Genomic DNA, 26122 nt, shown 5'->3' on the forward strand with positions numbered 1-26122 from the left:
CTAATTAAAAAATACTGAAAACTTCACTTCTATTGTATGGAGTCACTAATGAGTACCCTTCTCCTATTGCACTTAAATATTTTGTACTAGTGAAATGGAGCCCATTTGTGCATAACAAAAGCAAAGCAACCTTTATTTGTTCATTTTAGAAAGAGATGAAAATTTATATTGTTTTCTAAAATTGAAAGATCTACAAGAGAACATTAAAAAATTTAAATTACACAAAATATTAGCAAGATAGCTTTAAAAAAACACTTTCTCACATTTTCCTCCATTTTTAGTGGTTTCAAACGTGTCTAAGCATTCTATTTTGCAAATGGTTTCATGAAATTGTCCACGAGATCTTCAGTGGTTAGAAAGGATGGAGACCATTACATTAAATCAAGCTGAAATTGTCCATGAGATCTTCGTTTCATCTAAAAAAATTTTGCAAAATTTATAGCCATGGTAGTACATAGCTTTGTGGTGTTTGACTTGCACTTATTCAAACATGTCAAGAATCTTCTCATTGATCTATGAGTTGATATTAAACTTATGTCTCATGATTAGTAATCTTATGCATACCTTTGTATCTCTTAAGCCATATAATAGATCAAGTACCATTGGTGTAACATTCGGATCTCCATTACGATGAGATTCTTTAACCAACGATGCAACACCATCCCATGTTAATGAGCGACCATTTTCTTGAGACTGTTCAATCCATAATGTCATCCAATCAAAATTGTTTGCAATATACAAGTGTAGTGCATCCCACTTACGACCAACTATAAAGAAGATAATTACACTAGTTAGAAACAACTTATATATATTGATGATGGATAAGAATTGTTAAATTACAAAAAAAAAATTATAATTACCTCTCACCCTCCTCAATCTACCTTTTCTTGTCAGGTACTCCCCTTTGAATTTGTCATTACAATTGCGATCCCAAATGTGATCTACATGGATAACTGCTGCAAAATTTGGAAGATATTCACTAATATACACCATGGTCTGGTATATCATATATCCCTCTATCATAGAACCCTCGGGACATTCTCTTTGTCGAACCAAGCCCTTCATAAATTTCAAGTGCCTCTCAACCATCCACTTTGATCTAGCTTGTATAGGTCCACACAATTCAATCTCCTCAACTTGATGTATGAGGTAGTGTTCTTGAGCATTGAAAAACGTTGGAGGTAAACACTTTTGCATTTCACACATAAGCTATGGAATTTTTCTCTTCCAATATTTTATATCTTTTTTATTAATTTCTTTCGATGATAACCACCTAAAAGAGATTCAACACGCAAAAACACATAAAGGAGATTTCAAATAAAATTATACAATAGATTTCAGATAAAAAGTTGCAAATCTAAAAAAAACACTTCTAACCTCATGTATTTTCCAAGATCATATATAAATTGTTTAATACTATTGTGGAAGGGATAGAGGTAGGACGAACTGCAATCATTAAAAAATGATCATTTCAATATATTATTAAATAATGCAATTGATACTACATTCAATCTTACAAATATACTGTAAATAGAAAACATGACTTACCTTGAGGAAGGTATGCCAATCATGTGTTTTCAACTCTGGCCAAAAATCACCTTTCTTTGATAGAAGACTGCTTATAATTGTAGCAAATCCTGTTGGAATTTTTGTTTTTTTGTATGACTTCTTTTAATGCATCACTTTGTTGCTCTGTTAATAACCAAGGAAGGGCACTTGTATTTATGTGGTCTCCATTGCTATTTGATTCAATGAAAATATTTAGTGCATGACTGGATTCATGAATGTTAGTACAAATTTTAGCAACTTGTTCTCTATCACGCCTTCCATCCAACATTTTCCATAGTGTCTTTGTTACACTCTTTCCAATATGAATAGCATCAAAAAAATGCGCAATTGGGAGATCCTTATAGTATGGCAACCTACTAAATTGAGTAGGATAACTTTTCATTCCTCTAGGAAGTTGGTCATTGATGCCTTGACGACCTTCACAAGCATCAATTACAGCATTAGTAAATATAAGACAATATCAAAATACAAATTGTAAACTTTGGACAACAAATTGGAAAAATTACCTCAATGATTTAGTCGATCGTATTCCAACTTCCATAAATGAGGTGTCATTCTTTGTGGCCTGAATGATGTCTCTTCTTTCCCATTGAAAAGATGTTTTTCGACAATTTGATACCTATGATTATTGTGGAGAAAGTTTCTAAACTCATCAAACACATGCTTTCCTAAACTTCTCGAATGACGACATTTCCTCTTTGGACCATGAATTGGACATGCAAATTTTCCCTTTGTCTGAAGACCTAAAAGATCATGTGTAATTGGATCATGTACAATTATCATGCACAACTTAAGAATTCAATAGTAATATGTAAGCACTATAACAGACCCAAAATATGTGATCTTAACAATATAACATACCATAAAAATGACTTAGCCCAAGGGCATCATGTATTGTCCATACAAGCATTGCATGGAATTGAAATTGTCAATGTCCTATCAGTCTAGAAATGTCATACAGGGTGATGCCATTCCATAACTTCAACAACTCATCGATTACGGGCTCAATATACACATTCATATCTTTAACTTGTTATTTACCTAGCAATTGAATGAGCATAAACATTATGTAATTATTATAACAATTTTCATGCACTATTCATAAATTAATTTAGATAACTATAAAATAAAAAAAATACCTGGCACAATCATTGACAACATTATGTGCTCCCTTTTTATGGACATCCAAGGAAGAATGTTATTGTTAATAAAAAAAATAGGCCATACTGAGTAAACAAATCTCATATCTCCATATGGATTGACACTGTCTGTTGCCAATGAAAGTTTTAGATTACAAGGTTCTTCTTTAAATTGTGACCATGTTTCTTCTATCTCTTTAAATGCAGAACCATCGGTAGGCATTCGCATAATGTCATCCTAACTTCTATTGCGTGCATGGTAATCCATAAATTGTGCCAAGCTAGCGCACCTGAATAACCATTCAAGACATGGAATAATGGGAATGTACCGAAGAACTTTGTGAGGCACTTTTTTTGTTATTTGATCTAACTGATATCTACTAACATGACAATCAGGGCATTCTATTGCAAATTCATGTTGTTTATGATATAGAATGTGATCATTGGGACATGCATGTATTGTCTGATACTTCATTCCAATCCGATCCATAATGTTAGATAATTCTCGATACAAACGAGGCAAAATGTTTAATGGTGGTAACAAAAACTCACTAATCAACATACAACAAAAAATATGCATTGTTAATATAATGAATAGTAATTGTATGCTAACATTGAAGATGACAAAAATGACATACCTTAGCATACATGACATTTCTACATTGGATATATTATTCATAACCTTTAAGTTCACCAACAACACTATAGCTGACAGTAGAGTTGTTTGGGAGCCTTTGTATAAGGGCTCGTGTGCCTTCTTAGGTAAAGGTATATCAAGACCATCTTCATCATTATTATCAAATTAGCTAGTACCATCATTGTGAGCCTCTTCATCACCTTCCCTAATACCATCTCCTTCAATCATGTCCTCTAGCACATTATCATCTTCTTCCATGGAAGTGTTATCCTCAGCTTGGATATTCACACCTCCATGTTCCTCCAATAGGAAATCCACATTCAGCAATGGTCAAAAATTGTGGCCCCCTTCAACATGACCATATTGCCTACAATGACTCTGGGATGTTGTGATTAGAATTCTTTGATTCTTTAAGCCTTTACACTTTTTGCAAGGACAACAACATTTATTAGGTTTTCTTTGAAATTGAGCCCACAATGCAGCCATTGTCTCATTATTTTGTTATGGGTTCATATTGTCAGGTGTGGTCTTTCTTCACAGAAAAATATACCTTCAAATAAATTGGACATGTTGTAGTTAATGTTTATATCTGCACATATGGAAATTGTTGATTAATGTTTTCAAATGTAACTAAAATGATCCTATAATTTCTAAAAGGCCTAGATGTTTGAAAAATGTGGATTTATAGACAATGTATCTTAGTTATTTGCAAAATGCCTCAAAGAGATGTCACAAGCTAAAAGTTACTTAGGTACTAACAGCAGCATGCCATGACTAATCATGATAGCAATGACTAATCTGATTAATGCATCAACTAATGAAGATGACTAAAATATTGAAACATATTAATGCAATCTTCAATCAAGAACATGTGAGCTCAAAAGATGGGTAAATCTCAAAAACTCGTGAGCCTAAGATCATTACAATTTCAGCCATGAAATAATTGCAATTGAAATTTGTTGAAAAATAGGCTTAAGTGGGTTGGCCTAAGGGTCAAAAGAATAATTTAGATTTCACTTAATTACAAATCAATTAGCTTATGCAAGTTTGGCCTCATGGTGGTTGTACAATTTTTAAAAACTTAATCCTTAGACCATTTGGGCCTAACATCAAGGGACGTGAATTTAGGACTCAAACGTCTATAAAGGTTGGATGTTGAAATTCTTTGGAACATCAACCCTTCCAAACACTTCTTGATCCTTACAATGGATCGAACACCTTCTCTTGGTCCAATCTTGACCTTCTATGCAAGAAAATATACCCCTCATGTGGATGGAATCTCCCAACTCATAACTGTCCCATTCACTTAGTGACCCTAAAATAGCACCTTGTCACATTCAAAGATCTTTGTCTCTAATCTCCCTACATATCTTTGCACAAAATCATATCAAATAGGTGCATAATACATTAGCAACCCCTCTTCCACGAGTTACATATACAATATAGTAATGGGAGGGGTTAAATTCATTGAGTTTGCCTCAGACAGTCAAGTTCTGTCACGTGATAGTGATAGTCTCTTATTACCTGTGCAAAATCCTTTACAAATGACTATTCACAAATAAAAGCAACTTACAAAATAACATTCTCGATCATTTTCATATTCAAAGAAAAGCTTTGAAGTGCAATAAAGCTTGCACCAATTAAAAACAACCAAATTGCATAGTCATTGTTCTGTGACATTTTTAGCAGCGAAATACAGAGTTTTTTTATTGATTTTCCAACGCTATCACATTGAAATCTCCTCAACACCTTTACACATTCATCTATCATGTTCATATAAGCTTCTTATTTTCCTTTTTCAAATTTCTTAACTCCCTACAACTGACCAAACTCCCTTTAACTATCTTGGGACAATTTAGAACAATTATTAATATCTTTAATAATAATCCTTTATGATAACTGCGGGCTTTAGGACTCAATTCTTGTGACATTTTTTAGACTAATTGACCTTTCTAATGCTTAAAAGACTCATAAACCTTCACTTAATCCCATGACTCTACCATAGTGCCATATGTGGCTTGTTTGGCGACATTTTGACACATTTTCCAATTACATTGCATTTATTTGCATTTGATATGCATTTTATGACTCTTTGACCCGATTTATCAACCTAGTACATTCTAGGACTCCCTTTGCCCATGAAATTTTACTACATTACATAAATGACCCTTGTCCTTTCATCTTGATGCCAAGAATGGTTTACAACTTGAACTTTAATGATTACAAACATATCAAAAAGGACCTTCACAAGGTCTTATTACATCAAATGTTCTAACATGGTCATGTTGGTTATCTTGAGACCTTAATGTCTTCTCATGCCTTCAACTTTGACCTTAATGCTCCTGCATCATTCTCCCAAGGATCAAAACAATCCAAGTCCCTTTGGATTGGTAGTCTTCTTCCTTTTCTTCTAGTCTTTAAGCACTCCATCAACAGATCCTGCAACTAGATTGTACCCTCTGCTCTTTGTCCTCATGTACCTACAAATAAATATCTTAGATTTATGCCATGTGTTCCATCCTTCAACTATTATAATGATATGCCCATGGTCTGCACCATCATCACCCACAGAATAACCCTGTAATTCTGCAATAAGGCACATAACTTGTTGAAGGTTTTGCAAATGGCATGGCAAGTTAAGAAGGCTTAGTCTTGGGAAAAACTTTATGGTCAAGGAAAGTTGGATCATCATGGAATTGAGTAGGCAGACCTTCTAGGAACTTGCAATACTGAACCTTGTGTCACCTCAATGCAATGGGTACTAAACAAACAATTTAAGTTGATGATAAATGGTTTTTATGAATTCAAATCGTAAGCATCACCTTAATGCATTGGGTATTAAAAAAATAATTCAAGCTGATGAGTATGGGTTTTTATGAACCACAACTCATGAAATATGCATTAAGTCCATACCTGCTGTTTATAGTGAGTATGGGTTTTTTTTAAGAACATACGTGTTGTTTACAGTTAGTAAGTTTCTATATCCTCTAAGAAATTTGAAGTAATGAACCAAAGTCACACGATTGAAGATAATCATTGTCCCCTCAAAGCACCACCATTTGATAAATTGTTGCATTGAAATATGATCTAGAAAGGGCCTTTCCACGTAGTATGTTGGCACTATTTAGCAATCATTGATCATGTGGTTATTGCAAAGAGGCTAAGGACCAAACACGGAATCATGCAGATAGTGCACGGATGTACAAAGAAAATGCAAGAAAAATCAAAGAGATTGTTAACCATTCAATGGCCTTAGTAAAGACAAAGCTTGGCACTTGAAATGCATAGTGCAATGGGATTAGTAAGATATCAAAATTTTTGGTAGAATGCCCAAAATAGAGCTCAAAATTTTGATTGATGGACATGCATATCGAAAAGCATGATATGTAATGTTTTATGTCAAAAATGGCTTTGACTCTATTTGCTCAGTGCATGAGATACACTTGCAACTTCTCTACACAATCAGCTTGCTATGAAATGTTTTAATCCAGATGGTCAAAACATGTACAAAGAACATGAATTGTTTGACTGAAGGTATTCATGACATTGGTGTCAATAGGTCTCTGTGAAAGGAAAAGAAAGGATACCAATTCATTTAACAAAGTCCCAATTATCATACTTCCATCACAATTCAATTATGAAATATAACATGCAACACCATGTCTGATTAGATTCCTTCAAGGAGATATTTGATTAAGGATGAAATGAATGATCGCACCTGGTGTGCACATTACAGAATAGAGATAGTGTTGTGAAATATAAAACTAAAAATAAATATGCAAATTCACTTGGCTTAAATTGGAACTATAGGCTTACAACTCCAAAACACTAAATGAAGATTAGAACTATAGGCTATGTTTGGGTAACTTTTACTACAATGCCAAGTCGCAAATAAGAAAAAAATATTGTTACTTTTGGGCTTTCTAAAAAAGGGGCGGGGTATGAAAGTAAGGGTGCTTAAATTGTCTCGTAGAGCATGAACATGCAAATTTTAGTTGTGGAGACATCCATTCCAAACTGTTTTCTTTATTTTCGACTTACCTATCTAGATTGCTAAAACTCAAAGCTCTTAACCCATTATAAACAGTTACCCATTCCTAACTCAGAGCTCATAACTCGAAGTTCATCCATACATTCTAATTCTACCAAATGATGTTAAGACACTAATAAGGCCAAATACATTATAGACAAATTAAGCACTAATTTTTTTATGTGAGCAAATACCTAGGATGGATCATGGAAGTAGTTGGACAACCACTGACCCAATACTCATCAGACATAAAGATCCAAAAAGTAAGTTGAATTTAAAAATGAGGATGATAGGAAAACCTACTGATCAAGAGAGAGGTAATGACATTAGTTTTTTGCATCAATGATTTATATGTAAGTTTTAGGAAAAGCTTAAGTGAAGCAGATTAGACATTCATAAATTAGATTTTGAAGGATGTTTCTTGAATAATTACTATACACAGGAAAGTTAAATTGCTATCAACATGCAAAATGGGTTGTAGATTCCTGATGGATTTCAAACTATAGGATTCAAATTATAGCTAAGGATAATCATCAATGCATCTACTATCACTATCCTGAATACACACCATTGACTATATTTATGTTCAAGCTTTTCCTTGTGTGAGAAAGCCAATCTACAGTATGGATCTGCCAATAAAATATAATAGTAAGAGTTCTAAAGTAGCTGACACAATCCTGATCAGACATAAATTTTGCATTATAGTTGACATTAATTTTGTTCGGTAACATCAAAATCATTCTGCTTCCTTCTAAAGATACATACAGGTATCTAAATTTAAAAATTGCCACAGTTAAAAATTTACTGATTAAAACTAACTTGATAAATTTAAGACTCAACTTTTCAACTTATCTACAATTCATATGGATATCACGATTTAACTGTGTAATTTTAGATGTAGTCAAAAAGTCCCTAGATCTGGAATCTTTAGAGCCAAGGAACAAATTCATTTCTACAGCACCTCCTTTGAATCAATACAATGTTAATTTTAAAAAGAAGTGTAGAATCTAATGCTATAATAAAAGGGTATGTGAATTTCACTATTGAACTGAGAAGTAAGTCTATTGTGCTTCAATTTCTAGGAGTTATGGGAACCCAGTTATTAAATCCATATTATATTGAGGCTGCTTATGATGATGAGGTTGAGACAGAAGAGCTAAAGCTCATAAAGAAGAATAGGAACTTGAAATAGTGAGAGGAAGAACTAAGTACATCATCTTGGCTGTACTTTGAAGACCTCCCAAGGGACAAGTTCCATACTCTCTCAAAGTTCGTGGAGTCTTGCTGGGACAAGGCATCACTGTTCTTATAGAAAGTGGGGCCACACATAGCTTTCCTTATTAAGGATTGGTGTCTAAGAGGGGCCTTGCATATTTTGTAAGCCCACAATAATTATGTTTCAATACTAAGTTTTTTTTCAGAATATGGTGGTAGCTATCAATATTTACATATATGAAATGTGTAACTTTGATTTTACAAATATTACTATCTGAGGGCATCAGGTTGGGGATGTCCTAATCATTTTATAAGCTAGGCACAATGGGAAGGCGACTTTTCATTCTCATCCCCATTAGTAAAATAATATTGCAATTTTAGTTATAAATTTATAATGGTTAACTAAGCTGTTACGATAGACTTCAAGAATATTCTTTATTCTTTTAGTTGTCATCTTTTCTTAGTTTTCAATCTTATCCTTATTGGAGAACACAAAGTTGATAGACATGCTTTTATTACAATTTCCTTCCACAAGCATTTTCTAGTAATTTTTAAATTTTCAAATCCTCCATACTAACCTCCTCAAGACTTTGATGCATATATTAATGCATACATGGCAAAGAAGGGTAATGCCCTCATAGGTGGCTTGTTCTCCCATGAATCTCTAAGTGCATGTTGTGCTACAACTTGTGTGTAATATTTGCTAAAAATAGAAATTACTGGTAAGTACAAACTTATTGTAGATCATGCACTATATGCTCATCATTCCTAGTTTAGTGAGCATTGTGTAACTAAAATCTCAAAAATTTGCAATGCAATGATATTCCTATAAATGTATGTCTCCTCTTGTAGTTTCATCTTATGTACCTACCACATGCTCCACAACACTACCCTGTATTAGGAAGCATATATCAAAAATCAATTATCATGGTTGAGCATGAAATGCATATATGTATGGTGCTCCTTTTAACAACTTTGCAACACTAGATGTTTAAAATTCAGCTAATACTATGGCAACTTGTCATGTAGTTAAAGTTCAATTCTAGTCTATGTTTATAAATTTAACAAATGTTATTTTAATATGAATTGGAAGGGTTCTCAATTGTACTTAAAATATTGCATCTCAATTTTACCTTTTTATTTTTGTATTGTTAAGACCTGATTTGTTGGAATGTCTTAATGGAAAGAATGCTTCTAAGAGGGGGGGTGGGGGGGGGGGGGGTGTGAATCAGAAGTATTAGCTTTTGACCTATTTTTCTCAAACCCTTAATAACATATTGTAAATGAAAATGCATGCATATCAACATTAAGCAATTATGAGAAACACATATGCATCATCATGTAACACTTGAGATTTTGGTAACCCAGAAACCCTCCAGGAATAAGAAGGTAAAATTAGGGTGGGGATGATACCCACAAAATCACTGCAGCAATAATGTTTGACCACTTCTAATGGTCTGCCCTGTTAAAGGCCTACTCTATTAAAGGCTTTACACTGTATCAATAGTGACCTAGTTAAAGGATTTACAAACACTTTACATGAAGTGTTACCCTGCTAAAGGATTTATTCACCTAGTTAAAGGATCAACAAAATAGCTGTTAAGCTAACCTATCTCCATAGGGTTTCCTTTCTAATACAATTGATAGAGAGTATTAGGTATAATAAACCTGATGGCTTACAATCCTTGATTGTTGAATTCAGGCACTTGATTTTCTTTCTCTGATCTTGATTCTATGAAATTTGATGTATGTTTGTATATCTTGCTTAGTTCCGATCAATTGAATATATAACTGCTGCTCTCTTCCTCTAAGTCTTTTACTCTTCACTTTGAACTCCACTAGAGTTTTTCATTCACTTCGTCATCCGTCTACTAGATTCAATGAGATTTTGACTTCCTTATAAAGACATTCAAAGACTTAGGGTTATACATGGATCTACGATCCATATTGAATCTCTATTTCTCGCTCGTTCCTTGCACATTTATTATGGGTTGCATGCCTTCTCCATTTTTCTTATTGGCTACATGTAGATTGCATAGAAGATTTGATCTTATCACTTAAATCCTTCAAGATTTTCTATATGTCGGCCATGAAAATGGTTTACATCTAAATTAGTGAAGTTACAAACTCATATGTGCATTCAATGTTACTTAGATTCTTGATGCTCAGCATCGTCTATGACTCGGCACTTGTATCATGCTCAGCACCTAAAGTCACTTGACACTTGATCTTCACTCGGTACATGAAGGCTACTCAGCACCTGATGGATTTCGTGACTCGAAACAAGCTGTGGCTTGGCATACATAGTGTACTCGGCTTCAATGTAGAAAGTGTTTAAGTTAGATTGGCACTCAAATTTCAAAACCATTCTGAGACTAACAATCTTCCCCTTTGACATGAGTGGCAAAAACACTTAACTAAACATTATTCATCTGACCTTATGAGTACATTCACTAATCTGCTCAGTATATATACAAAGGTAAAACTTCATCAAAATTTTGTAACTTACAATATATACCTCAAAATTATTATAACTTCCCCTGAGTTAATTGAGCCATTATCTACTCTATCTTTGTGACCAAAATTCTGTGTTGAATATGTCTCTTATACTGATACTCTTTGTATGTTCTCTATTTACAATTCCCCAAAACATTATATCTCTCCTTACTTATTTATATATATCTCCCTTTTTTTGACACAAATGTCAAAGGGCACTAAGGGTTAAGACCATATTTTGCCAAAAATGTACTATTTACATCCATAATCATCTTGAGAGCTGCATCCCAATTATTGAAAGCAATTTCTAATGACTTATGCTGGATGGCAATCTCTGCAGCAAGGTGAACAAGTCCATCTAAGGTAGAAATATTAGGATCTTTCTTGAGAATAGTTTCAGCATAGGCCTGTTCTTTATGGAGTACTTCCAAATGTGGAGTAATGGAAGAGTGGAGTTGCATCAGTTTGGCCTTGATGGTGGCCTCTTCTACTATTAATATAGCTATTTCCCTTTGGGTGTGAAGCGATTGAGAAAAATGCTTCTCACTTTGAGCTGCATCTTTTGGTAGCTGCATGCTTGAAATATTTAGATTCCTCTCCATGCTCATTATTCTTTGGCTTGTCTCCTGTGTGAAGTATGAAAAGTCACACAACTTTTTGTACAATGAGAATATATTCTTAAGTACCTTTTTCACTTTGTCTATTACCTTTTCCAATTCAACCTGGGAAAGTGCAATTTGACTAGATATTTTCTCATTTACTTTCCTCAGCAATTTTCTTTCAGACCATTCCATAAGTTTACATTTGTCTCTTGGTCTACATTTGTCACCTAGTCAACAATATCTGACAATTGTTCCATTATATTCTTGGACTCATCTGGTGACTGCAAACTGAAGGCATCCATAAAGATGTCTTTAATCTCATGTAATGTTTTCTTTTGTTTATACTCTTTTCTGATTATCTCCTGCCTCTTTCTTCTATTCAATGCTTCCTGAACCTCAGTGATTTGATCAATCATTATTGTTTTTGAGTCATAACTTGGTATGACTATTTACTCATCTAATTCAGGGTCTCTATATTGAAGCACCCTTGCAAATTTTGTAGTACTTGATCCTAGTGCTAACATCTGTAGTGGCATTGCAACATTTCTAGGTTGTTTAGGAGGAGTCTCTGAGGTAGGAAAATTTATCAATGCTTGTATAGCCTCTCACTCTTTAGGGGTTTTCTCTTCTTCCTTCTCCTCCTTTCTGCTACTTTGATCAATAGTAATAATTTGAGGAGGTGCACCTTGTGTTTGTGTTGTAGGATCAGAAACAATAGTCTGTCCTGTTTGTGCTATATTATTGTCTCCTGCACTCGGCTTCTGCACTGTAGTGTCAACTATTCCTGATGTAACTTCTATTGGCATTTGATGTTGACCACTAGTAGCTATAGAGATGATGGAAGGTGGTTCTTGTGGTTTCACCTTATCTCTAACTGTGTTTTCTACTAACTTTTGTAAGTCATCCACACTGACCAAAATTGGACTTGTACATAATTTTTCTTGTAGAGTTGTTTGGTCAAGGATCTTAGTGAGATCTTCTACAGTTAAGGGGTTGATGTTCTGACATGAGGTGTCAACAACATCCTTAATTTTTATGAATTCTATAGGTGTGGCAGTAGAGTGAGGAGGAATAGGAGGGGGAAGTTGTGTGTCTTGCACACTTTGATCTTCTTGCTGCTCACCAGTATCCTTGTCTTCATCTTTTCCTTCCTCCTCTTCAATCTTTTTCTCTACTTCTGTCTTCTCTTCTTTCCTTTTTCTTCTCTCTTCTGGTTGAGTAGTAGCTTCTTCCTTGTATTCTTCTTCAAGAAAATCTTCAACCTTTTTGTACAAATTCTTCCATGATTTTGTTGTTCTTTGTACAATTTCTTCCATTTTGTTTTGGAGGATGAAGAATGCCCTATACTTAGGTGTAAACCTAGTATTATGCCTTTTGACTGCATTAGCTATTTTCTCCTTATTCAAATCAGGAAGTATCCTTGATAGGGTTGATTCTCTCATCTCCTTCTCCATTTTCAAACAAAAGTGCCATCTGTCTTCTACAATTTTAGACAGTACCTTTGGCAATTGTCCATCTAGTTCAAGAGGATTATACTTGAATTGCGCCATCATTCCATAAACTGATTCTTCTATTCTATTTTTTTCCTCTTTAGTGAACTTATTGAAATCAACTTTATTCATGTTACTTAAGTCTCCATTACCAATATTTTCACATAATGTATTAACTAAAGACTTAGGAGAATGGCTTACCTTTTCAGATTGATCTTCCTCATAAGTGTCAGGTTGAGCCACATATTTTCTTCTTTTCCTTGGCTCTTCCTATGCCATCTTGATTGTTTTCTTTTTCGTAGCATCCTCTTTAGCTTTTTGTGTGGAGGCCCTCGTTGTAGCTCTGGTTGTTGGCTTTTGGGGTGATGGCACGGTAGTTTTCTTTGGTTTGTGTTGAGCTGGAGGCTATACTGTTGCCTTTCTTTTCTTTGGCTTAGCTTGAGTTAGTGCTTCCTTGGCTTCTTCTTCCTCAACACCTTCCTCCTTATCTTCACCTAGACCTTGAGTTAATTCCATTGGGCCTTGTTCTTATTCATCCTCATTGTCATCATCAGCTTCTTCATCTTCTTCTCCATCTTCTTCTTCTGCTGCCTCAATTCCTTTACCAAATTTCTTCTTTATTTTCTTCACCATTTTATCTTTCTTCTTAATTACAATAGCAGTCTTTAATTCTATTTCAATCTTGGATTTAACCATATCATATGTGCCAAAATATTTGGCAAACTTGTCTATTTCCTCTGCAAGCAAAGCAATGATAGCTACAGATGCTTCATCCACATTTAGTTCATAACCAAATGGCCTTAGCCATCTCACCCTTGGAGTTGCTACTTGGATATAGGTGAAATCAATATCAACTAGGAAACATATGTCATTGATGTGTTTTTCCACTAAGGAAACTGGTATTCTTACCCTTTCCTTCATGGATTTCTTGAAATCCTCAAAATAGTTTGTCATTTGGGCTTCAAAGTTATCACCCATCTGATCAATGAACTAATTGATTTGTGTTATTGCAATTTTGTTAGGGTCCCAATTCACCTTTCCTACAGAAGGAAACTCTTCCATAACATAAAAGAACATACACATAAGAACTGAACCAAATTTGCATTGAGCACCTTTTGATCTCCTTATAGCTCCTAGGTTTTTATTTATCTGTTGCAACATAAGTTCTGACAAATCATATGTGTGATCTTTCTTTACTAGTTTGTATGCTACATCAACAGCTATGCATGGCACACTATTCAATCAACTGGATTGATAGAATTTATGGGCAATGACTCTAACAGAAAATTCAACGAGAGGATCATGGATGGTGTGAATTTTCATCCCTCTTTTATTCCACTGGGCACGTGTGTTTTTCTCAATAACCTCCTTGGATTCACTGCGTAGGGTCTTAGTCTAATCTAAGGTGGGGAAACTCATAACCCTATATACTATCCCTTTTGTAATCTTAACTAGACCTATTTCCAACCATAAACATCCATTGTGGATTCTGCTTAAAATAATCCGTATCCATTCAATTTTGAATACTATAGGATAAACTAGGGCATTGGTCAAACCCTTTCTCTCGACTATCTTGTATTCATCCTTCAAAATCTTATTCTCGTATAGTTTGTCATAGGCTTGGGAAATTTCAAGATCACCTATGGTGCCAATTTTACATTTATAATACTTCCTTACATTCTGCACCATAACTACTTTGGATGGAATAATGGATAATGCATCAGCAAGGTCATTTTTGTAGGTGACTTCTGGAATGGGCTTGAATTCAGGTTGTTTGACTTCATTATTGACCAATTGTACTTCATGTCTTTCCTTCCCTTTAGTGGTTCCTGACCCAGATGCCATTGTTTTCCAAGCTAGGGTTTTAAAATATAAACAAGCTTTCAAACTCTATGTAGCTCAACACTTGAATGAAATACCTTTGATCGATGAGATTTATGCTTAATCGCTGTTGAAAGAAGTTGACATTTGTTTGGAACACTGGATTCTCTGCTATGAAGTCACTTTGTTCTTTTCTTCACCTTTTCTTCTGGTTCGCGATGAAGAAAATTGATTAAAATCATGATAATATACCCTATTTCCATCGCATTATATGCTCAACTGCACACTCGACTTCCATTGCAGTTATTTGATTTGGCATCTATTATCAACTTGATTGTTGTTAAGAACTCAACATCCACTAGAATTTTACTCGGCTTCCAAAGACAGCTCGGCATCATCATTTAAAATTTTGTCATGGCATCTTGTTTCATGCTTATTTCTTCTTTTTAGTTCTTCTTTGTCTTGGGATCGATGTATGATGTAACTTTGCATATCAGTCCCATACACCTCTCTTATGCTTAGTTTGATCAAGTGTGATCACTTGACCCATTGGGTGAGGTGATCCCTTCACTTGATGTGTTACACTCATCTTTCTTCTTCCAAGTCTTATTCATTTGTCTTCTTATTTTCTCAACATCAATCTTTTCTTTTCCTTTGTTGAATTCAGTTTTTGGTGCTTTGGACCTTGTAGGACAGTTTCTACTGATATGACTAGTTTTCAAGAAGCTGAAACAAGTGGTTTGACTTAGCCACTTGCTATAATTACCTCTAAAGTGTGTCCTTATACAATTTTCAGGAATATGTCCATATTCTTGACAATAATGACAGCTATACCTAGTGTTATAATCCCAATGATAGTGGCTTTCATTCCCTTTTTTTTTTGTTGGTTGATTTGATGTCCCCATAGGCTTTGATCTGCATTCAAATGCTCTATGTCCATACTTCTTACAATTATGACAATGTCCATCAAATCTTTGTGACCTTGTGACTTTGGATCTGCAATCTTGTGTCATATGTCCTTGCATGTTGTACTTGTGACAGTAACTCTTGCTTTTGGGTGTGTTTAGCTTATTGATTCTTCTACTTCTGCAAACATTAGCAGTATGTCCCTTTTTATTATAGTAATGACAAGTGGGTTTAGAATCCTTACCTTTTTCACTCTTTTGTTCAACATTCTTTGATGATTCCCCTACTTTAGTGCTGTTGTATCCAAGTCCTAATGTATCATGGGCTGATCTTGAGAATTTCATCAACTGTTCAAAGTACTTGATGGCTTCACTTGACTTGTTGAGATTCTCTGCTATTTATTTTTCTCTATTCAATTCATTTTGCAATTATTCATTCTGCATCCTCAAAGTAGAGATCTCAATATCTTTCATATTAAGTTCATGATGAAGGTTCATCATTTGGGCAAGTGTATCCATCTGCATGTTTGAGATCCTTGTTAATTCAATACATTTTGCTTCAAGTCTTTTTATAAGATTTATTTTGTCATCTTCCATCATGACTCTATCCTCAACTGCTTTTTTCTTTTGTTCAGTGATTTCACATAACATTATGGCCTATGATTCATGTTCCATCTTGAGAGATCTTATCTCATCTGCTTGAACTTTGTTTTTCTCCATCAGTTATGCTATTGCTGCATCAAACTCTTTAGTGTCTCCATTGGCAAATAGTTTTGTGGTATCAATCTCCTTGTAGTTTATATCATTTTCATCTATGGCTATATCCTTCTTTCTTTTCAAGGATTTTCTCAGTTTCCTCTCCTTTGTGTAGAGCCAGTTGCACATCAATCACTTGATTGTTAATAATCTTCCCAAGTTTGAAGACTTCCATATTTAGATCTTTTTCTCCAAGCTGTTAGACTTCTCCTTGTGAGAACCTTGCCACTTTGACACCAATTGTTGGAATGTCTTAATGGAAAGAATGCTTCTGAGATGGGGGGGCTGAATCAAAAGTATTATCTTTTGACATATTTTTCTCAAACCCTTAATAACATATTATTGTAAATGAACATGCATGCATATAAACATTAAGCAATTATGAGAAACACATATGCATCATCACATAACCTTTGAGATTTTGGTAACCTAGAAACCCTCCAGGAATAAGAAGGTAAAACTGGGGTGGGGATGATACCCACAAAATCACTGCAGCAATAATGTTTGACCACTTATGATGGTCTACCCTGTTAAAGGCCTGCCTTGTTAAAGCTTTACACTGTATCAATAGTGACCTGGTTAAAGGATTTACAAACACTTTACATGAAGTGTTACCCTGTTAAAGGATTTATTCACCTATTTAAAGGATCAACAAAATAGTTGTTAAGCTAACTTATCTCCATAGGGTTTCCTTTCTAATACAATTGCTAGAGAGTATTAGGTATAATAAACTTGATGGCTTACAATCCTTGATTGCTGAATTCGTGCACTTGATTTGCTTTCTCTAATCTTGATTCTATGAAATCTGATGTCTGTTCGTATATCTTGCTTAGTTCTTATCAACTAAATATTTAACTACTGCTCTCTTCCTCTAAGTCTTTTACTCTTCACTTTGAACTCCAATAGAGTTTTTCATTCACTCCTTCATCCATCTACTAGATTCAATGAGATTTCATCTTCCTTATAAAGACATTTGAAGACTTAGGGTTAGACATGGATCTACGATCCATATTGAATCTCTGTTTCCCGCTCATTCCTTGAACATTTATTATGGGTTGCATGCCTTCTCCATTTTTCTTATTGGCTACATGTAGATTGCATAGAAGATTTGATCTTATCACTTAAATCCTTCGAGATTCGTCATATGTCGGCCATGAAAATGGTTTACATCTGAATTAGTGAAGTTACAAACTTATATGTGCATTCAGTGTTACTCGACACTTACTAATTCCTGATGCTCGGCATCATCTATGACTCAGCACCTAAATATTACTCGACACTTGTATCATGCTCGGCACCTGAAGTCACTCGGCACTTGATCTTCACTCGGCACCTGATGGATTTCCTGACTCAGCACAAGCTGTGGCTCAACATACATAGTGTACTCAGCTTCAATGTACAAAGTGGTTAAGTTGTATTGGCACTCAAATGTCAAAACCATTTTGAGACTAACATGATTCACATTAAGTCGTAATCAAGCTGTAATAATTAATACATAGTTTAAATAGACATGTTGCAGGGTGGACATGATTTAAAGACATCAAGGACCCCAAAACCAAATGATGCCATTGGCTAGAACAAAGAATTTTCTTATTCAAACACTAACCATTTAAACTTTTAGAATAGTACACTTGGATATGAAAATTCTAATCTACCAAATGTTTACAAAGTTAAAAGTACCCTAGAAAGTATTAAAATTACAAGTTATATTCCATTAGTTGGGTATTCCAATGCATTCTTAGGGCAATCTTCAAATGAGAAAAATACATTCCGTCAAATTCATCATAAGATGTCTAATTTTGTCACTATTATCTCCTATTAAACTTGATGGACAACATTGTCATAAGGAGTCAAGCACAATGCAAGTTCCTAGTGAATATGGCATATGTGCAATGAAACCAATATGTTGCTTCTCTATTAACTCAAGTAGTATGATCAAACAATTCACCTTCATTAATACAAGCATATTTAATCATATTTTCAACCATTCCATACTCACTTCAACTCTTGATTATCATAGGACTCAAATAAAGACATTTCTAAAATTTATAACAATGACGTAAATTAGATAAGATTTTAACATAGACACAACACAAATATTTAAATATAAATAAACTTATATTTAAATAAAAAAATGTAATTTTGAAAACTAAAATCACAAAAAAGGAAAAAAGGAAAAACTCTATCCAATGAAATTATAACACATTTATTTATACATCCAAATTTGATAACATATAGATCAAAAATCCCCTCTTTAATATCAAGTGAAGCAAATGAAAAAAGCCCTTAATCTATAAGACTGAATTAGAGAAAAAAATAAGCTTTGTTTCATGATTGGGTATATGGAAATAAACCATACGGGGGAGTCAAGAGTATTCAAAACATCCCCAACTATTATCCATATTACAGTTGGAACATATCATACATTACTACATGACATCTAACACAGAACAACACAATGTGCTACCGCACAATAAAATATATTATATTTCATTCACCGTGATCTCAAATGAGTACATAATGCCTTTTTATATGCAAGCATACAATATTCTAGAGAAATCTAGCCTTAGTCGAGAAGAAAAAATATCTACAAACTTCTGGAAAATATTACAGTTGACTCAAACTTCTGGAAAATACTTTAACCAGCACACCCTAAACCTAAACCTAATGATCTATAAGTATAGTTTACAAAATGAGAGGTCTGGAACTCTCCATGAGAAGACAACAATAAATAAAGTAGTTGGAGTAAGTAAAAGGGCGGGGGAGATTAAAAAGGATACGCTAGAAGCCTATGTCACCAATAGATTAGGCAACAACTATAAATATATTTTCTTCAAAGGAAAAGAGAAGAAAGGAAATGTTGAAATCCATAGTCAGTCTTTGAAGAAATTGCATTGAATTGGGGTACATAGTTTCATACACAATTCTAGAGGCACTAGAGATTCCACAAAGATGGAAAATGATTTGTATTTATTGTTTAGATTAAATTGTGCTCTATTACAATCACACTATTTATAACCATATTTGAATTTGACTACCTCTTAGATTGAGGTTAATGGTTGAAGGATTACAAATTGTTGAGAATTAATGATTGTCAATTGCTTAGTCTAGTATCACGAACTACGTATGTTGCACAAATTGCTAAGGTGCAGAACAAATGTTCCAAGTTATATTGATAATGTTTTAGTGTCTAGAACCAAACAAAGAAAAGTGACCAAAAGGGAACGAAGAAAAGAAAAATAATCAAAATCATTCGGCAACTAAGAGTTAAACCAAAGCTATGGAATAAGGCTTCTCCTCCATTAAAGATAAACACAAATAAGGAGAACTATACAACACTCATATCTTATTCACACCAGATTACAAAGGTTGTTTCCTGTCATATTTACCAAACAACTATATAATATTATCAATTTGATGTGGAGAGAGTTCACAATAATGAAAATAAAATAATAAATGACACAATTTACAAGGGAACCATATGGCAGACTCCTCCTAACACTTCTTACTCTTGAACTAGGGCTTTCTCAATCACTTGATTACACACACTTCCAATCCCAACTAACAATGAATTCACCTTCACATGTACATTGTTTAATGTCTCCAATCAGCAAATAAACCCCTTGTTTGGGTAGAATCTCTATATTGTTTAATTCTACACGTGCTTGGTTAGTAATATATCATACATGTTAGAATGACTCTTTTCATGAGTATCAGGCCTTCATCCTCATGGAAAGATCTTTATTTCCTTTAAAACCTACTGCAACAAATAAATAATTAAAAGAAATCTACTAGTTCTGCAACAGGGTAACAACAAACCTATAATAACATGAAACTTATCAACAAAGTACTTGGAATGATGAAGGAAACCTTATTAATGCATTTGTAGAGCCAACCAATCAGTTTGCGGACCACAATATTGAATTTGAGTTGCAAAATATCTAAGTTTTAATATTTTTGTTCACTAGTTCGTACATACCAGTCTTCCAATATTTTCTCTCCCCTTTTACATCAGAGACTCTTTCCAATTTATAAGATACCCTAAAATAACTGATTCCAACCAACTATCATCGTTGAGTTGCGTATTTTAAAATTATTACAAACTAAACTTTCTTCTAAACCAACCATTACCTTTTTTTATTTAATGTTTGAACTTGAAAAACCATACAATGGTTTTATTAAACATTAAACTCTTTTCTATAACTAAACCTATCTTGAAGATCTAATATTATTTAAGCATCATTATAGTTTCCAAGACTGCCCAATTGATTTGATGACCTTGTTTATACATTCCTTCCTTCTGATTTGTTTTGAGGATCTTTGTGGTCTTTATAATCTTCAATTGTGGCTTGAATATTTGAGGTGCTCCTGCACCATACTCTCCACCATAAAAGGAACTCTTGCCCCAAGAATTGACTTGTGATCCATTGTTCCTTGCTCCCATCTGCTACTATTGAAGGGTGGAATTATTTCTCAAAGTGATCTACTCCTTCATCCTGGTTCCTGCAGTCACACACCAAGATTTAGATATATAAATATTTGGGTTAGACTGTCCTCTTGCTTGATAGCATTGCTATAGCACATTAGACTACTGGAAAGTCTTTATTTGTCTCTGCTCTGTCACCATATCACCTTGATCTGTTTGCCCTCTTAGAGGACACTTCATTGCTCCAACCAAAACAAAAGGTTGTTCAACTAGCCCTGCCACCCCTAGATTGTCCTACCTCTTAGCCTGGCATTGCTTCCAACTATTATCATAATGTGGAGTACCCTGATCTTGGACTGGAATATCTCTACCAAAACACATCAGTATAGTTTCCTTATGACTCCTCACCAATGGATGCAACTTATACTTCACCTTTCCTTGTTGAACTACATATGTATTTTCATAGCCATTATGCATGACTCTCCTTGAACATTGCCAAGATCTTCCCAAAATGAGATGCCCACAAGTCATGTGCACGACATCACATAGTACCTTGTCCCTATAACTCCCAACTGAAAAATCAACCATCACTTGATCCTTAAACAAAAAATTTTGATTCTCATTGACCCAAGTAGCATAATAGGGATTAGCATGTGCAAAAATTTTCAAATTCAATTTCTTAACAACTTCGTAAGATAATATATTATTACTTGCCCCTGAATTAATTATAAACTTGCATACCTTGCCTTGAATGAGACAAATTGATCTGAATATGCCTGGATCTTTTGGTATTTGATTGCTTCTTCCCATCAGTAAGCACTCTCCTTCTTCTGGAAGAAGTTCAATGGGTTCATTCTGCTCATCCTTTCTGGGCTCTTCATCAACCAAGTTTACTCTTCTCTCTCTACCTTTTTCTTCCTGACATTTAGGACACCAAAACGATTGATGGCCTACTTCATTACAAGTGAAGCATCTCCCTATGAACACTCCACTTCCTCTTCTTCCACCTCTATAACCCCCTCTTGATTCTGAAAATATTTTGTCCTTATCCTTATCATTGCTACTTTGAAAATCAGTAGTACCTCTTCCCCATCTTCCTCTAATGGAAGATCCACCTCTATTGCTACTCTGTTTTTCTTGTCTCCTTCTTATCTTCTCTTCAGCCCTCAAGGCTAACTGATAACATTCATCAACTGACCTCGAGGTAGGAAGACTAAGTTCATCTTGGATATTGAACCTTAGTCCCCCCATATACCTTGCAATCTTTTCTTCCATCTCTTCATCATGATCCACCCTAATATCAAGCTTGTGAAATTCCTCAGTGTACTTTTGTACATCCATCTCCTTTTGCCTGAAATCTCTCATTTTCTTGTACAACTGTACTCTATAATCCTTTGGCAAAAATTTTGCCTTCATTTTTTCCACCGTAGTATACCAAGATGTGATCTTAGGTCTACCATTCTTCCATCTGTCTGCGTGGATGCAATTCCACCACAACAAAGCATGTCCCTTCAACCTGGACTTTGCTATCTTCACTTTTTCCTTCTCTTCTATCCCTTTACACTCAAAGCAATTTTCCATTGCACCGAACCAATCTATTAGTTCTTCATCATTCATCTTTCCTCCATACACAAGTCTGTCCTTACACTTTTATCTTCATTTCTTATGGCTTTTTCCAACTTAGCCATTCTTACTTCCTTAGGGTCCTTTTCTTCTTCTTTGGGTTCTTCTTCCTCTTCTTCATCTTTGACTTCTTCATCCAATCTAATGCTCTTATCTTTCTTCTCTAGTGTTGACAGCCTCTCCATCATGGACTTTATCAATCTATCTTTTTCAGCATTCTCTTTGTCCCTGTGTTCTAATGATGCCCTTAACTTTTTGTTATCTACCACTTGTTCTTTCACTATCTTTGCCAACTCCATATTTGTCAATCTTGTAGGAATATCTTCTTCTCCTTGAGACATGGTGGCTTGATCAACTTGGTACAAGAATCTACTATAGGGTTACTCCTCTCAGGATAGTTCAACTACAAGGGCTCACTAAGGGATTCAAGAACCAACTTCGCAAGACCAATTATGCTTCCACAAGACCTTTCCCTCGCTCTGATACCAATTTGATGTGGAGAGAGTTCAGAATAATGAAAATAAAATAATAAATGACACAATTTACAAGGGAACCATATGGCAAACTCCTCCTAGCACTTCTTACTCTTGAACTAGGGCTTTCTCAATCACTTGATTACACACACTTCCAATCCCAACTAACAATGAATTCACCTTCACATGTACATTGTTTAATGTCTCCAATCAACAAATAAACCCCTTGTTTGTATAAAATCTCTATATTGTTTAATTCTACATGTGTGTGGTTAGTAATATATCATACATGTTAGAATAACTCTTTTCATGAGTATCGCCTTTATCCTCATGGAAAGATCTTCATTTCCTTTAAAACCTACTACAACAAATAAATAATTTAAAGAAATCTACTGGTTCTGCAATAGGCGTAACAACAAACCTATAATAACATGAAACTTATCAACAAAGTACTTGGAATGATAAAGGAAACCTTATTAATGCATTTGTAGAGCCAACCAATCAGTTTGCGGACCACAATATTGAATTTGAGTTGCAAAATATCTAAGTTTTAATATTGTTGTTCACCAGTCTGTACATACCAGTCTTCCAATATTTTCTCTCCCCTTTTACATCAGAGACTCTTTCCAATTTATAAGACACCCTAAAATAACTGATTCCAACCAACTATCATTGTTGAGTTGGGTATTTTAAAATTATTACAAACTAAACTTCCCCCTAAACTAGTAATTACTTTTTTTATTTAATGTTTGAACTTGAAAAACCATACCATGGTTTTATTAAACATTAAACTCTTTTCTATAACTAAACCTATCTTGAAGATCTAATATTATTTTAGCATCATTATAGGTTCCAAGATTGTCTAATTGATTTGATGACCTTGTTTATACATTCCTTCCTTCTGATTTGTTTTGAGAATCTTTGCGGTCCTTATAATCTTCCACTGTGGCTTGAATATTTAGACTTCAACTGTGGCTTGAATATTTGGGGTGCTCCTGCACCACAATTCCAGGAAGACGCGTTACAAATGATGGATAATATATACGAAATTTCTCACCCAAAACAAAAAGTAAATTACAAACTTTATGCTAACCATTTTCGCCACTATCTGAACCGCCACTCTGTAATCAATGGCATTTTCGTCCTTACAGTCTTTGGTTTCTTCCTCGTCCACGACGTCCGCTTTAAGCAGAAATCCAAGTTCTCTGCGTCCCTCCTTCGAATTTCTGTACAAACTCTTCACATACTTCTCTCTTCTACTTCTCCTTTCCTGCTCCAAAATCTTCGGCTCAGGGAAAACCCTTGCAATTGCATCCTTGTACCGTTGCTTTGTAGCCTTGCAAATATCTTTGCAACTACTCTTCCAGGCAACAATATGCGACGGCCGGTTGTTCCCACAAATGACACAAATTTACCCCAGAAAAGCCAAATACCTAATCAAATGTTGGAGAAGACTTTGCACGACATTCTTATTTCTTAGCTCCTCCTCACTTTCCCTCAGGTTAGATTTGATGTAATCTTTCACCAAGTCAGGGAGCAAATAAGCCAACCCCAAGGAGGTCCCGGTTTCGAGCCCCTCCTGAGAACAGACGACTTCCACAGACTCCGTCAAAAACACACGCACAGTGAGGGGGCGGTCGTTGGCCACACCAATTCGCAGAAGCACTTTATCTCCCTCCAAAAAATCATGAACAGCAACCTCAAACTGGAAATTGGGGTTGGGTTTGTCCAAGGTTCGAACCCTGCACCACTGAGCAACATCTCCGTTTTCAACGGCCTTTGCCTGAATCATTCTCATGCTGCATTTCCAACTATCCGGTGGAAAGAAACCGGTCGCCCAGAGCTCATCTGCAACCGTCCACTTGTCAATCCACCATCCTGATTTCTCGGAGCTCTCACTCTGCTGCCGGCGAACGGAAACAGGGGAGTTCGCAAACCGCTACGGTGATCTTCGCGTCCACAACGATCCCCCACCGTTTATCGTTTTCCGCGAAGGAAAATAAACGGGAAAATGCATACAATTTATCCAGCGCTTCGTCTGCTCTGCGCACAGACTCCATGGATGCCTTATACTCTTGAAGCAGAAGCTCAAACTTTGCAGGCAAATTGGCGGCCGCGGCTTCTGATGTAAACAGAGGGGTTTCCGATCGTTTGACATGCATGACATTGAAGGAATATTCGCTAGGGTTTTGCAAGGGTCGGGCTTGAATGGACCACAGCAGGCCTCTCATTCCCAATTCGATTTGTTGTGGTTCAGGAATGAATCTCATGTTGCAGTACCGCTGGCAAGACCTTGAATTCCAGCTGGCGATTTCAGTTTGAAGTTTCGATTCGTAGTCATCCTGAGCCATTTCAAATGTATTGCTGCCGCTAACGCTTTGCAATTTTTCTCCTACCAATTTGAAATTTTCTCTGATCCTTGGACACCACTGCTATGCCTACTTTGATAGGTTTTTTTTTTTCCTGCTGCCGTGCAGGAAAAGCAATCGCCTTGACCAAAGCCAAGTCATTGTTCAAGCATTTCTACGAATGAGGCTGAAGGCTTGTGTGTTAGTCGTTGTTTCCCGACGACTTCTCGTGCTTGAATTTCGTGGCAAGCTGAAGGAATGAAAAAGGAATGGAGGGCTCAGAGGGCGAGTAGTTCAAGGGGGTGCGGGGCCCACGTGGATTGTGCCTTGTCCTTGTCACCCAAGTGGACAATGAAGTAAATAGCGAAGAACGTTCCTATGTTACAATTTGCCCTCCCAACGCGAACAAACATTTCCCAACAAGGTACGCCGTGTAATGGACGCCCAATAATGATATTTCGTATAGGCACCGGCCACGGTGCCACCGTGCCTTTAACAATTTCCGTCAGTGCCGTTTCCATCTGTGTTGTACCGTCTCCTGTCGTACCTCAGTGATTTGACAATGTTATGGGTAAAGAAAATGCTACCTTGT

The 26122-nt window shown here is 35.3% G+C and overlaps 1 protein-coding gene across 1 annotated transcript; it reads right to left on the reverse strand.

Moving 5' to 3' along the window:
* Positions 1-23708: 23708 nt before the first annotated feature.
* Positions 23709-25623, reverse strand: LOC149540991 (uncharacterized). Its single transcript, XM_089799777.1, has 2 exons — positions 24276-25623; positions 23709-24177 (listed from the first exon to the last, which is right to left on the reverse strand). Exon 1 carries the CDS (start codon positions 25531-25533, stop codon positions 25078-25080), a length of 456 nt encoding a protein of 151 aa, XP_089655903.1. The 5' UTR covers positions 25534-25623; the 3' UTR covers positions 23709-24177; positions 24276-25077.
* Between the last annotated feature and the right edge of the window lie 499 nt (positions 25624-26122).

This window comes from Cupressus sempervirens, chromosome 9 (genome assembly GCF_028749045.1).
Source record: "Cupressus sempervirens isolate cs-2001-9-10 chromosome 9, ASM2874904v1, whole genome shotgun sequence".
Lineage (NCBI taxonomy): Eukaryota > Viridiplantae > Streptophyta > Pinopsida > Cupressales > Cupressaceae > Cupressus > Cupressus sempervirens.